This window comes from Mycteria americana, chromosome 18, assembly GCF_035582795.1.
Source record: "Mycteria americana isolate JAX WOST 10 ecotype Jacksonville Zoo and Gardens chromosome 18, USCA_MyAme_1.0, whole genome shotgun sequence".
Taxonomy (NCBI): domain Eukaryota; kingdom Metazoa; phylum Chordata; class Aves; order Ciconiiformes; family Ciconiidae; genus Mycteria; species Mycteria americana.
This window is the reverse complement of record NC_134382.1, coordinates 9,236,100-9,249,170: the sequence shown is the minus strand read 5'-3', so window position 1 is coordinate 9,249,170 and position 13,071 is coordinate 9,236,100. Positions and strand designations below refer to the sequence as shown.

Here is a 13,071-nt window from a genome sequence, read left to right as displayed (position 1 = left end):
AACATACATTGGCTCTAGAGTACATGCACAGAAAAGTCACTATAGCTGAGCTGAATATTGGTGGAAGATACAAACACGTTAAATACAACATGACATTAAGTTTTAGACGAGTAGATGTTGACACTAAATGGTCTATGCTCATCCTGTTTATCCTGTTGCTGTATTCTAAATACAAAAACTTCAAAAATTATCAGAAATAAAATTAAGTTTAAGACTATAGAAAAAGCTGTTTCCCAAGTCTCTTGCTTATATGTTAAGAAAAAACATTGTTGCTATATACATCTGGCTCACCAGTTTTTAAACCGAGAACACGCTCCAGAAGCTTCCCATTCAAGCCAAGAATGGGAATTCTTATATTCTGCTTTCCCAGAATATAACTCATTTTTCCCTTTTATAAGCTCCTCTAAAGTTGCCTCTTGTAAAGGCAGCCACTTAGATTACGTCAAATCAACATAACCAGACTTATTTGTTAATGTTAACTCCAGCACAGAACAAAGAAGTAAGCAATATTTATGTCCCAATCAATCTCTAGCCACATGGGTAAGCAATCATTAAAAGCAAGTAGTGCTAATCAACAAAATAGCTAAAGCAGCCCAGAATTTTATTCTGTAATTAAAATTTAACCATTCATACATTTACATACAATATTTCCTGCTACAGGAATTGGAAACCCATATTAATCTTCTTCACCAGGGATAGTCAATAAGACCTAGGAATTTTTTTTTTTTTTTCCGAAATAACACTGCTGTTGTCATTAAGAACCTTTTCTCATTTGCTATACCAGTAGCATGTTCAACACTACCCATAGTTTTCTGATTAAGGCAAATCCTTACTATCCTCCAGAGTTATTGGATCACTTTTATCACAGGTTTGAGTGATACAGGAGCTGATGACAGATTAAATGTTATTATGTGTTTAAATCACCACCCATGGCAGTTCCAAAAAAGGTGCAAGAACTGCTTCACCTTTTTAAGCTTGTTTTCAAGCAGTCACAGTTCCAGGCCCAGTGGAAAATCACAGATATGAGTTAAGTTTTGGAAGCTTGTGGAAGCCTGAGCAACTGATCCAGCTGATATACTGGAAACCAGTATAGCAAAACCAGTCAATAATCGTGTTTTGTGATTTTGCATGGCCAGCTAAATCACTTTTTACCACAAATGACAAGTAATACTGTTTTCTGCATGTTACATCTATCATATTACTGAGTCTCCCAGTTGAAATATTATAGAATATGAAGTATCTTAAATTACAATAAACCAATGGAGCTCTTGTAGAGTTCACTATGAATTATTCAAACGTATTTATACTTCTCACATTTTTCCTGAAGTTATTACTTATACACTACTCACTTTTGTGAACAGAATCCTCCTCTTCATGACATGCAATTTCACACTGCACCCTAATATAAATACTATCTAACAAACCAGAGAAAGCTCTCTTCTGCTTCATAAAGAAAAAGAGGGAAGGAAAAAAAAAAAACCTCAAGTGCAACATATTACTTCAATTGATGCTTAAACCTACTGGTTGCAAATCAGCATTAGCTGCCTCTCTCCCATCCATACAGTCTGGGGAACATTCACACTAGTTCTTTTACATACTAAGCAGACTGTGCAACAGCCAAGTGATAGCTACTGCTCAATTCCTTCATACAAGCAAACAAACGACTTCAAAGCATTATATTCTGGAAAATCAGTAACAGGTAAACAATACTGCTTAACATCAAAGACAGGAACTTGAACAATAAGTTGCATTGATAACACGCAACCAGAACAGCTAATTTTTCAAACACTTTTTAGTCTAACTAGAAATCCACAGCATTTCAAAGATATTATGTTGCTTAACACATACTATTTTAGTTAAGTTTGTAGAACAAACATCTGTGTGCTTTATGGAAAGATGACTGACCAAATACTAATGTCCATAGTTGTCAATATGCTGAGGTAATGCCTTATACTAAAAATATGTGATTCAGGGATGGAATATGACCAAGGTAACAAGGAATACATTAATGCTAGGGAAGAATTATGTATGAAAAAGCATAACATTTTACGAAGTATAAACTGTACCTTTATGCATTTCTAATGGCCCACTAGTTAGACATAGTAATAAAACCAAAATGTCTGTGTGCTACAGTAAGCAATGACAGAAAAATAGTAGAACTAAACCCAATTAATAGTATCTTTCATTCTAAATACAAGATCCTCACATATACATATTGATGAGAGGTATGGCAAAACTCTCTATGGGCAAACTGGCCATGAAGAAATCTTATTAGCTCAGTAAGTAAAGAATCATTACATTCACTAAGCATTAAATAAGAAAATGTTATACACTGAAATCTAAAATTAGCTTACAAATTGACATTAAAAATTCATAGAATCATAGAATATCTCAAGTTGGAAGGGACCCATGAGGATCATTGAGTCCAAAGTTACATGCAACTGATGAAGTTTTCCTGAATACTCTAGATTTGATCAATACTGCATAGCCATTTGGTCTGAGAAAACCTATTTCTTTAAAGAAGTACTGCAATGACTTTGGACGCTCACCTGGATTGGACTGAAATTGGTACTTCAAAAACAAGCAACTCTGAGTTCTGGCCTTAGCTTTCCCAAATCCCACGCAATACTGACCAAATACTCCCAAGTTCTCTCACATCCAACATCCTTTATCGCCTCCGCCTCCCTCTCCCATGATTACATGTCCATCTCGCTGGTTTGGGGTTTTTTTTTTTCTTTTCAGGCAACTCAAGAAACATAGGTTGTTGACTACCAACCAATATAAGTGTCCTGATTAGACAGCTGCTTTTGAGAGACAGAACAGATAAACGCTGAGTTTCCCTGTCTTCCCCCACTAGGGAACTAAACTGGTCTCATCCACCAGGATGCTCATGTTCACATAAAACAGAATGTAGTATCTTTGAGATCTACCTGCCTTCAAAATAATCAGAAACTGATGAAATGGCTCAAAACTTATTAGGGTCATAAATGGCAAATGAACGGTACAGTGCGGAAGTCCCTCTTCCTTCACAATTATATTAAAAATACTATTGCTGTAACATAAACATTTGAAGGGAGTTGCATTAAACCTTCCAAATAGAGGCTCCATTTGATTTAATGGAATCAAGACTAGTTTTAACCTATACAAAGTCAGGGACGCTTGGATCAATTTCCCTTCCACAATCTATAATCTTTCTTTTATAGCTCAATATGGAATACTCAGAAGGTATCACTGGAAGTTTATTTCCCAAACCATACACAACTACGTCATATATTCCAAACAGTACACCATATGCATCAATACAGTAAAAGGCAGGAAGATAAAGCAGACATTTGCAACTTGCCATTCAAAAGGTTTAATTAAAAGAATTTTAAATGGCTAAATCCTACAAACCAACTGGTTTATACATTTACTTTCATATCAGTGAACTCCCAGATGCAAACACCAAGTCTTAGGAATTTGGAGGATCAGGCACAATTGCAACACACTGACCTTGGGAGTACTGCGAGAAACATTAAGATAACCCAGAAAATTCACCTTTGTCTCCAAAATGTCAGTGCTCATTATTTGTTTTTTAAGTATTTGATTGAATCTCCTAATTTTTCTATTCAAAAATTCTGCCATTGACTCTCATGCTCCAAAATTATTTTAGGACCCGACTGTGGCACTTCTCGTTAGCCACACAGACTGAGAAAACATCGTTTCATTAGCAACCCAACTTCGAAAGAGTAACCAGCATGCTAGTTACAGAGCAAGGCATGGCAAATGATTAAACTGGCAATTAAATACACCATCTCAATGAAGATGCTAGCATATATTGCCTCATAAAATGTGTTTTTTTATCAATTGTAGTTCTACTTTTTATATTTATAGATGCCAGTAAATTTTGTATATTTTGTAAAAAGATCGCAATTCTTGCAGCAACACTTCAAGAGCTGTTATTGAACATTAAAGTGAAAATTTTAATTTGGCCCCAGATTGCCAATTTAGCAATTGTTATAACCATAACTATGTTATACATAATAGATACCCATATATTTTCACAATTCTTCTATTTATGACCATCTAAAATGCCAATTCTGCAAAACGTTTGCCTAATTGGTATGCTGCATTCATACAAAGCTCCTTTAATTTAAGGAGGTTCTCACTACATACACCGATATTGAACCCATAAATGGATTCAAGTCATTACTTTGCCCATAGAAGAAAGTGATAGAAAAGTTTGAAATAAGAATGCAAAAAAATGTGTGAATCGTCTTCTTCAGTGTTGGCACATATATCTCTTAACATCCCTTCTGAATAATGCTTATAACATGTTTGTCAGCACTGCTACTTTCAGAGTGGAGCTTTCAAGCTACATTCTTTGCTTCCATAGTTGTTTGAAATGGTCTTACAAAACACTAGGAATTTCCTATGTACGATACAGTTAGGAACCTGGTTTTCCATTTAACACTAGTGAATTAAACATTAATTAAACAATTAATTAGTGAAATAAACATTAACAAACGTTAAACATAAGGTAAACAAATCCAGGCTTCCAATACTAAGAGAGCGTGCTTGTCACTATCATACATCTTTTTTGTTCAGTGGGTCACCTAAGCAGAAATCACAGGACCTTAAACAGGATCAGCATCCCACTGTTACAGGCTTTGTAAAGACAAATATCTCGCAGAGCTGTATCAGAACAGAAGTATGGAACTTCCCGCATGGATCCCCTTGCAATAGAGAGGGGGTATGCTCAGGCAGAACTGAAGGTGGCACAGCAAACGGAAGGAAGGATAGCTGTAAATTCTGGGTAACAGAATCACTTGGAGGCATCTGTGAATACATTGCCTAACTTATGACAGGTGATGTTCCTATTCCTGCTGGAGGGAGTCCTTTGGTTAGATCATAAGGGGACAAAGATGCCATAGCAACAGTTTATTTTCCTCCCCTCAAAAAAAAAAAAATATCAGTGTGGCTTAAAAATATGAACACAGAATCTCAACAAGAATACTTGTGTAACAGAGTTTACACTGTACTATTAACGATACTCAAAGCTTCCAGATAGGCCATTTCACAAATATATTGCCTCTGCAAAAACAAGAGGTTAGCCTTCACTGATAACCACAAGTCAGACTATGTAATTACTAAGCTTAATACCTTTAAGATCCTTATTCAATTCCTTGGAAATTCTGTATAAAACTTAAACTCAACCTAGTGCAAAACTGGTTTTATGCACGGGAAGAAAAGATGTTTTCAGGGAGAGCGAGAAGACTTCAAATTCTGTTACGTAAAATTTTCCTTTTGGTAATGATACCAATAGGCATGCAATTGATTAAAGAATAAATTGCTAGTTATTTCAGAATGAAGTTCTGGTTAAATGAATTCTCCCTGCCTTCGCTGATTTGTGGAGATACTTCTTTTTTCATCATAGGAAGTATAATCCAGTTACATTCCCCCTGTTATACTAAGGAATTTATCACCACAGAAGTTTGTACTTAAAAACTGTGGTTAAAATACAAAATGTTACAAAAATTTTCTGACCATTATTTGAGCTATACATCTATCCAATATATATCAATACTCGTGCTATAGGGCATAAAATTGACCACTATATGAATCAGAAGGCAGTTAGTTATCTGTATGAGAAACACTGTAGGCTAGGAGCATTTGGAACCATTTTTACCTTCCTCTGAAGCTTCTGGTATTGGCTTTGACAGAGACAGGCTATCAGACTTGATCATTACTCTGATCTGTTATGGCCTACGTGGTATATACAGTTTGGGTTAGCCTTGCTGGCCACTGGAGGTCACCGTTCCTCTAGAGAAATATCAGATAGAAAATCAACATTCAAAACTCCCTTTGGAAGAGACCTAATGACACTAATGGAAAAATGAAAAATCACAATTTGTTTTCATGCAACACATTGTCAGTGGTAACAGTATTAAAACAAAGCAACAAGCCTGTTCTACTATGTGGTTCTGTATGGAGATTGAAATTCCTTACAAAGTTTTGTTTTTATAGTTTTCATTCAAAAATTGAAGTACGTTAATCAGGCTATTAGCCAACACTACATGCCTTTTGCTGGGAAAGAAGCAGATAGTCTTCTCTTTGTTTCACAATTTTGAAACACTAAATGCTAGACAGTATTTAGTACCAGTTGCAATTCTTAATTTTTTGAAACATCATTCTGTATCTGCTCATGCAAAAGCAAAGCCCAACTTTCTGCTACTGTTAATTACTGTGAAGCTGCCAGTAAGGTGACACCCATTTTAAAGAAATGGTAGCTCTGCAGTTTGCACTGTGTCTGCATTCTCTTCCACTGATTAAAAGCTAAGCTAAACTGTCTCATCAGCCATGCTGAACATAACTTTTTCTACTGAGATTTAAACAATTCACCACATTGTTTAGGTTTCCATTCATTTTCTACGCTACTATTTCCAGCAATCCACCAGCAATTTCCATACTTTTTCTACTTTTGAGCAAAATATGGCAAACTAAAGCACCCTAACAATACAAAAGAATTTCCTATGGATACACATCCTCATCCCCCCTCCCCCCCCCCCTTTTTTTTTTAAATTAGTGCATTTCCAATACAGACTCAGATTAAAACTTCCCATTTGGACATCTGTCTCGCCAAGTTACAATATTTACTTTGGTTTATGGAAAGTACTAATTTTTCTGCAGTGAGAAATTTAGTATTTTCATGTTGACATATTTAGTCTTTGGTCCCAGTAAGACAGTAACAGAACTCCACAAATGACATGGAATAGTCTGTTCAGAGTACAGGAAATTCAGTAATAAATTCAGAGATCATGAGGGTCATCTGCTATCACTGAGAATTAACAAGTTATGCAGCTAGATCATTTGATAATCTCTTTTCTGAGATGAGATGGGAAATGTACATACTATTTCAATTCAGACCTCCACACTGTTTCAGTTAAACTTTTGTTATGCTTTCTCCTTTTAAAGTAGATATCTATGTTGCTGCAAAACGAGAGTGATTAATCTGTCCCAGCATGCTTTTATGTAGGATATGTGCTTTATTATTCAGGGTGCCTAGGAAGAAAAACCCTTTAAGCAATCTAGCCCTTTAATCTGTAAGGAGGTAGCAGGGATTTTCCCGGATAAATTTCAGAAAAGGCTGAACTCTTGTACTCCCTTATTTAGGCTGGTTTTTTCCTATAGACCCAAATCATAGTCCTGCTTCCTTTCAAGAAACGGTATCTGCCTCAGTGTGGCCAAACAAATTTGGAACTTGCCTGAAAGCATTTCCAGAACAGAATCAGGCAGCAACGCAACGGTTTTTCACTGCAGACATAAGAGCTGGTGACAAGAAGATGGAGCAATTTCATACTTTTCTGCACAGGATAGAAAACTAGCTTATTTTCCTATCATTACTTAAAGGACTACTATCACAGGCAAAGTCACCCCATTTGTAGGGTATTAAGTTGTGAAAACATATTCAATAAAATGTATACAAGATATACAGCTTGCATAGATTTTGTCCATAATTAAATTAAAAATAGCTCCAAAACCTTTTGACAAGCCACCTCAATTAGGGGTCTTCTAACTGTCTGTTTCACTTCCTTCCTGGCTCAGATTCCATCCTTACAGTGTTCACATGTGGATCACATCCATCATATCCTATTCGCAATTACAAAAAATTCAGTAAAATATATTTTTACAGTGATTGATGGTACTTAAACCATCAGCTTAACTGCAGTTCAGTGTTTTATTGTCCATTAAACCAAGAGATAGGAGATTAAAGTGATGATGTTTAACTTCAGTAAAAAGACAAAGTTAGTATGATAACTAAATTTCCAAATATAGTAATCTAGGGCAATAGTAATAACATTTCAAAAGCCCTCAAAGCTGTAAGAAAATGTAATGTTTACGATGAGTAAATTTAAACAATTTTGTTGTAATAAAAAATGTCATATATATTTTGTCAGAACTCCTGTAGAAAGAAATGAATGACCATTTTTCTTTCTGATCCCCTACCACAGAGTCCATGACAGATCACTGTGCAAGATTAAAGAGTCAACTCTGACTTCTCTGGTTCCCTAGTTAGTGTGGTGGTAGTATGTTTTTGAAGGCTTACAGTACTAAGAGTAAAAAAGGCTGAAAATAATTAGGGAAGAGGAAAATCCATCTTGATCATAATTGGGATTTTTAAGATTTGTCTGGAAAGATCTCTATGATCTTTGAATTTGATAAACTGATGCAAAAACTGTCCTCTCCCCCCTGAAGTACAAATAAAGATATTTTTGGTCCAGCCATCTGAGTCTAGAGGTAGCAGTCTTACGGTAATAGATGATGGTCAACTATTATCCAAAAGCAGCTCTGATGCAAAAAGCCTTGCTCCCTTTTCTAGATTTATTCTTGACCAGAGACTGTTCTTCCTGCGAATTCTCATGGTGTACTCAGTCAACTTTCTCCTGGCTCCAACTTCTTTGCAGGTCTGGATGGAACACACTGAAGAGAGGCATCTTGTACACCAAGAGCTGCAAATGTTCTTAGAAGTCTTGCAGATCCTTCATACTCTTTCGTTGTATCTAACACTGAATAGTATTCAATTTCGCGAATAACCTTTTGAAGACTTTCTGAAGAAGGTTCTCCAGCTACGATGAGGAATGCATTATACCTATCATGCCTGTAAGCTATGAAGTTCAACTGCATTCTGCAGAGGCTGCATACCAATAACATCCTTGAGCTACCAAGTCCATGTCATTCACACGTGTTCTCCCCAGAACATGCCAAGTAAAACGGGCAAATTGTACATCTCCCAGAAAATCCTTTCGCTACCATTCAATGTGAGATTTTTCTTAATCTTCCTGGTTGTTCTTATGGACTATATATAAATTTTTATCACTTTCAAGATAAAATTATTCCAAATGTAAACAGTAGATTTTTTCCCCATGTAAAACAGAAGTTTATACAAACTGTATTGACTCCCAAATTCTTAATTTGATATATTTTATAGGTCAGTTTCGTAAGAAAAAAGGGAAGGCTTCTGTGCATTTCAAAATATTAACAACAAAAGCCAAATTTATACAAGTAACAAAATCACGTACTCAAAACAGAAATAAGTTACTATAGTAACATTTTCTGTAATTATGAACAAAAACACTCTACAAATTCAACCACATTAAATGCTATTGGAGAGAAATGTCAAAATACCTAAATAATATACAAGCCAGGCAACAGACACCAGTATAATTAGTGCTCTGCATTTAAAAATATAAGTCCATAAATAATTCAGCCATTTAAGTTTTCTCTAACTTGGCAGATTATACTCAGGACCGAAAAATCCCACACAGATGCTTACTGCTGCAATACAAGAGTTAGCAGAATATATTTACTTTTCTTTCTGAGGAACAGCATTTGTGTGCAATTAGAGGAGACTTATTTCTGATATATCAGAGGTCAAATAAAAATTGCAATTGTAATTTAGATCTTAAGAGTCAGATTTCTAGTTTAATGTTCTACAGAGTTGCAGAGGACATAAGACCGTAATAGGTAAAACTTGCAATTTAGGAATATAAGCACAGAAGTATGGGAAAGCTACTGGTTATATTTAGCAGGAAGGGAAACTTAGGCCAGATTTACTGCGACACATTTACAGAGTAAATAACTTACTTGAATTAGCATTTAACCTGAAAGCCTTACCACCACAGCAGTGAAGACAAATCTGTCACACAGTCAAATTTGTAGTAGCACAGATACCACCATTCTAATTCTAAAACTTACATTCATTTAAAAAAAAAAAAAGCCAAAGCCACAATCTCCATAATCTAACTTAAAAAAAAACCAAACAGGTAAGCATAATGTAAGTGAAAAGTAGTTACCACTGACCAAAATGATTCCTTGTACTACCAACACGCATAGGAAACGTGGTTTTAGGCCAGGACATCTCATTATGCTTGGCACAAAGTAAGTCACAAAAAGGTGATCAATCACAGAAAAATCTTGCATTCCAGGCTTAAGACAAGAGCTTGATGAGTACAGATGGAGATATGAGGAAATCATGAAGCTATAACTGGGCAGTGAATCTCAATACATTAACATCCCATCAGTTATCAGGTCTTCGAAAGCATCATGAAATGAAAGTTGTAAGGAAGACAAAATTAGCTCCTCCCAAACAAGAATGGCACCAAGAAACAAACAGCAAAATGAATATTTAAAAATTGAAAAAGGGTGGTAAGATTGTCATTATGAGTCAGTCGTAGCTATGCATTAACATTTCAACAGCAAGACATTCAACTAGGTGTTAAACATCAGACTGCCTCTTATGTTATACTCAGTAAAGCATAGAAGTGCTCTCAAATACACCATATAGGGAACTTGCAGCCTTTAACTTGAGAAAAGGAATGAAAAAATATGTTGGTACAGCTCTAGAAAAAACCTTACTGCTTCTGTACACAGCTAACAGTAGCCATGGCTTTGCAGTTCTTTTTCAGCACATAATGGATAAATACCATAAAAACAGGCACTAGGATAAGAATAGACTTCGTGTACTGGAACAATCAAAAAAAGGTTGTCTTGCCACTTCCCTGAATGCTGTTAAGCCATCCTATACGCAGAGTGAGTAATCTAAAATGTTCTTAGCTGTGCCACACACAACTCAGATGACTAACACTAGGGAAAAAAAAATGTTTACAGTATATGTGTTCACTTTACATGATTACTTTTTCCATTTAACTCAAGCTTCACAGAGAAAAAAATTCTAGTCAGCATTAGAGTCTTGTTTCCTTGTGTTTCAACTCGAAAAGATTTGGAAATGCTTTTAAGTCTAAATCTTTTCTACTCATCACCTGCATTTCAAAGAAAATTCTAATAATTAAAAAAGCTTTCCAAATATTTTGTCATTTTCTCCTGAATATATTTCCCAACACTCTTATTAGAAATCTAGCTTACAATTTATCTGACATTTTAGACCCTCCTGACCAGCACTTTCCTAATCATATCACAAAACAGCACAGACAACCATTTAAATCTTTCCATTAGTTTTTTTAACTAGATGTTTAATATCAAAGCTTTCAGCCAAAAATAGGTAAAAAAAAAAAAAATCGAAATTCAAATCAGCATAAATGTTGACCAAGTACCACCAATTGCAATTAAGAGTTTCTTATACAAACACACACCACTAATCCAACAGCCTTCTCTCTCTTTCCCTCTCTCTCAAACACCTCTGCAAAACAGAACAGAAGCCCTGCAGAGTACATGATGCTTACGCTCTACCACAAACTCAAGCAAGTTGCATAATAGCACCACTAGGTAGCTAACATAATGAAAAATAACACTTAGGCTTAAGTGAGAATACAAAACAAGGGATGCCTGACAAAATTAAAGACAGCCTTCATTATATGAATGATTGTGTAGACACCAGGTATTTTAAAACACTTGGCTCCTTACGTAGTGCATGTCCTCTCTGAAGAATGTTAACAATGAAGGTCTGAACAGCAGGCTTCAAAGTAAAAATGTAATCATGCAGTTTTCTCTCCTTCTCTGAACCTCTTTCGTGTTATTACAGGCACTGCTGCTTGCCTGTTTCCTGTAGACTTCCTAGGACTATGAAAATATTATGTGCATATTTTTCCACTGTTCAACTAGGTATTAAAAAACTGTAATGCTGATAAGGCAGTGTTCCTGACTTAATTGTTTCATTGCTGAAGTGTCAATAAACGTAACAATGTCATCTCTGTGATGGTTTTCTACGATGAAGACAGAAGTAGGCACAATTACCAAGTAACAGAAGCTTTTAAAAAACTCCAATTTCAATAAAATTTTATGCCTGCAAAACCACTGAAATGCAAGTCATCTACTCCACCATGAACTAAAAACTTCCCTCACACCAGCAGCAATAAAGAAAACCTGAAAGTAATAATCAGAGAATCATTTTAAATAACCACACTGCTTTCAAGCCACATCCTTTAAAAAAAAAAAAAAGGGACCTGGTCCTACCCACACCTACTCATGTTACTAAACCCTGTTACCTACCTGAATAATTTCACTGATTTTTAAAAATCATATAATTTGTAAATTCAGTCTTTTTTTTAACATACTGCAAGTAGACTACAAATGCTTCATGTATCTGAAGGACCTCATCCTCCATGGTTGTATCTAAACTGGTGTCATGACACTCTACCCAGTCTGTTGGCTGTGTTAATCACCTACTAACCTTCCTGTCAAGGCAGAAAGGTTTCTAACCAACAAGAAAAATGAAGTACTGGAATAGCATTCCAATAGGCTGTCTTTGCTAGTCATCTTCAATGGAGCTTGAAATGTTTGCTAATAGGACTATATGAAATGACCACCCAGAATAGTAAGGCACTGAATTCTGGTACTGGAAATCCATGCAGTCCTTCACACTACAATCGCACGCACGTTGTGTGTACGCTGGGTAAATTTTATAGCAGCAGAACCCAGTGCACGAGTTTGCAGAATCTACAAATAGAAACCAAGGAATAAATGGTTCCACCAATGCTTTACTATGTTTTTTAAAAATGTTCCCTAAAACTCATCATATGTTTTAGAAATGATACCCACAAGTTATAGCCATTTTAGAGTTTGGAAGCAAGCCAGATTTTTGGTTACGAAGTAAAGCTTGTTTCCATTATGTTATGTCACCTGGAGAAAGCAAAGTATCTTTTACATTTATGGAATTGAATTCCACTGCTCTTAATAGGGCTGTTACATATACACACAGTTAATAAACTAAAAGAATCTATTCCTTTTGAACACATATAAACAGAAGTAATTATTTTTACCAGATCCCAGTCTATGCTGCGGAAAAATGTATGAGACTTGATATCAGAAAATCCTGTCTGCGGCTGACAACCAAGCCTTTCTTTGGGATCCTGTGGAAAACACAGAAACTCATGTTACATACTCTAAGCCAGTTACAGCCCATGTTTGTCAAAAGCCCACATACATGACTCCAGCATTCCCTGTTACTACGCAAACTGCTGCTAAGATACACATATTATGGCTATCAAGGGATTTTCGTTCTTTTTTCTTTTTTTAAATGAAGTTTGTTTGAAATTTCATTTTTAAAAAACGTTTTACAGCTTCTTAAAATAAAAC

At 35.6% G+C, this 13,071-nt stretch overlaps 1 protein-coding gene across 2 annotated transcripts in view; it reads right to left on the bottom strand.

Moving 5' to 3' along the window:
- PRKCZ (protein kinase C zeta) overlaps positions 1–13,071 on the bottom strand; it is a 70,846-nt gene that overhangs the window by 3,174 nt on the left and 54,601 nt on the right. For both annotated transcript variants that reach the window (XM_075520222.1, XM_075520221.1), the window contains one exon: positions 12,756–12,845. In XM_075520222.1, coding sequence (XP_075376337.1) covers positions 12,756–12,845 — 90 coding nt within the window. The remainder of the gene's footprint in view (positions 1–12,755; positions 12,846–13,071) is intronic.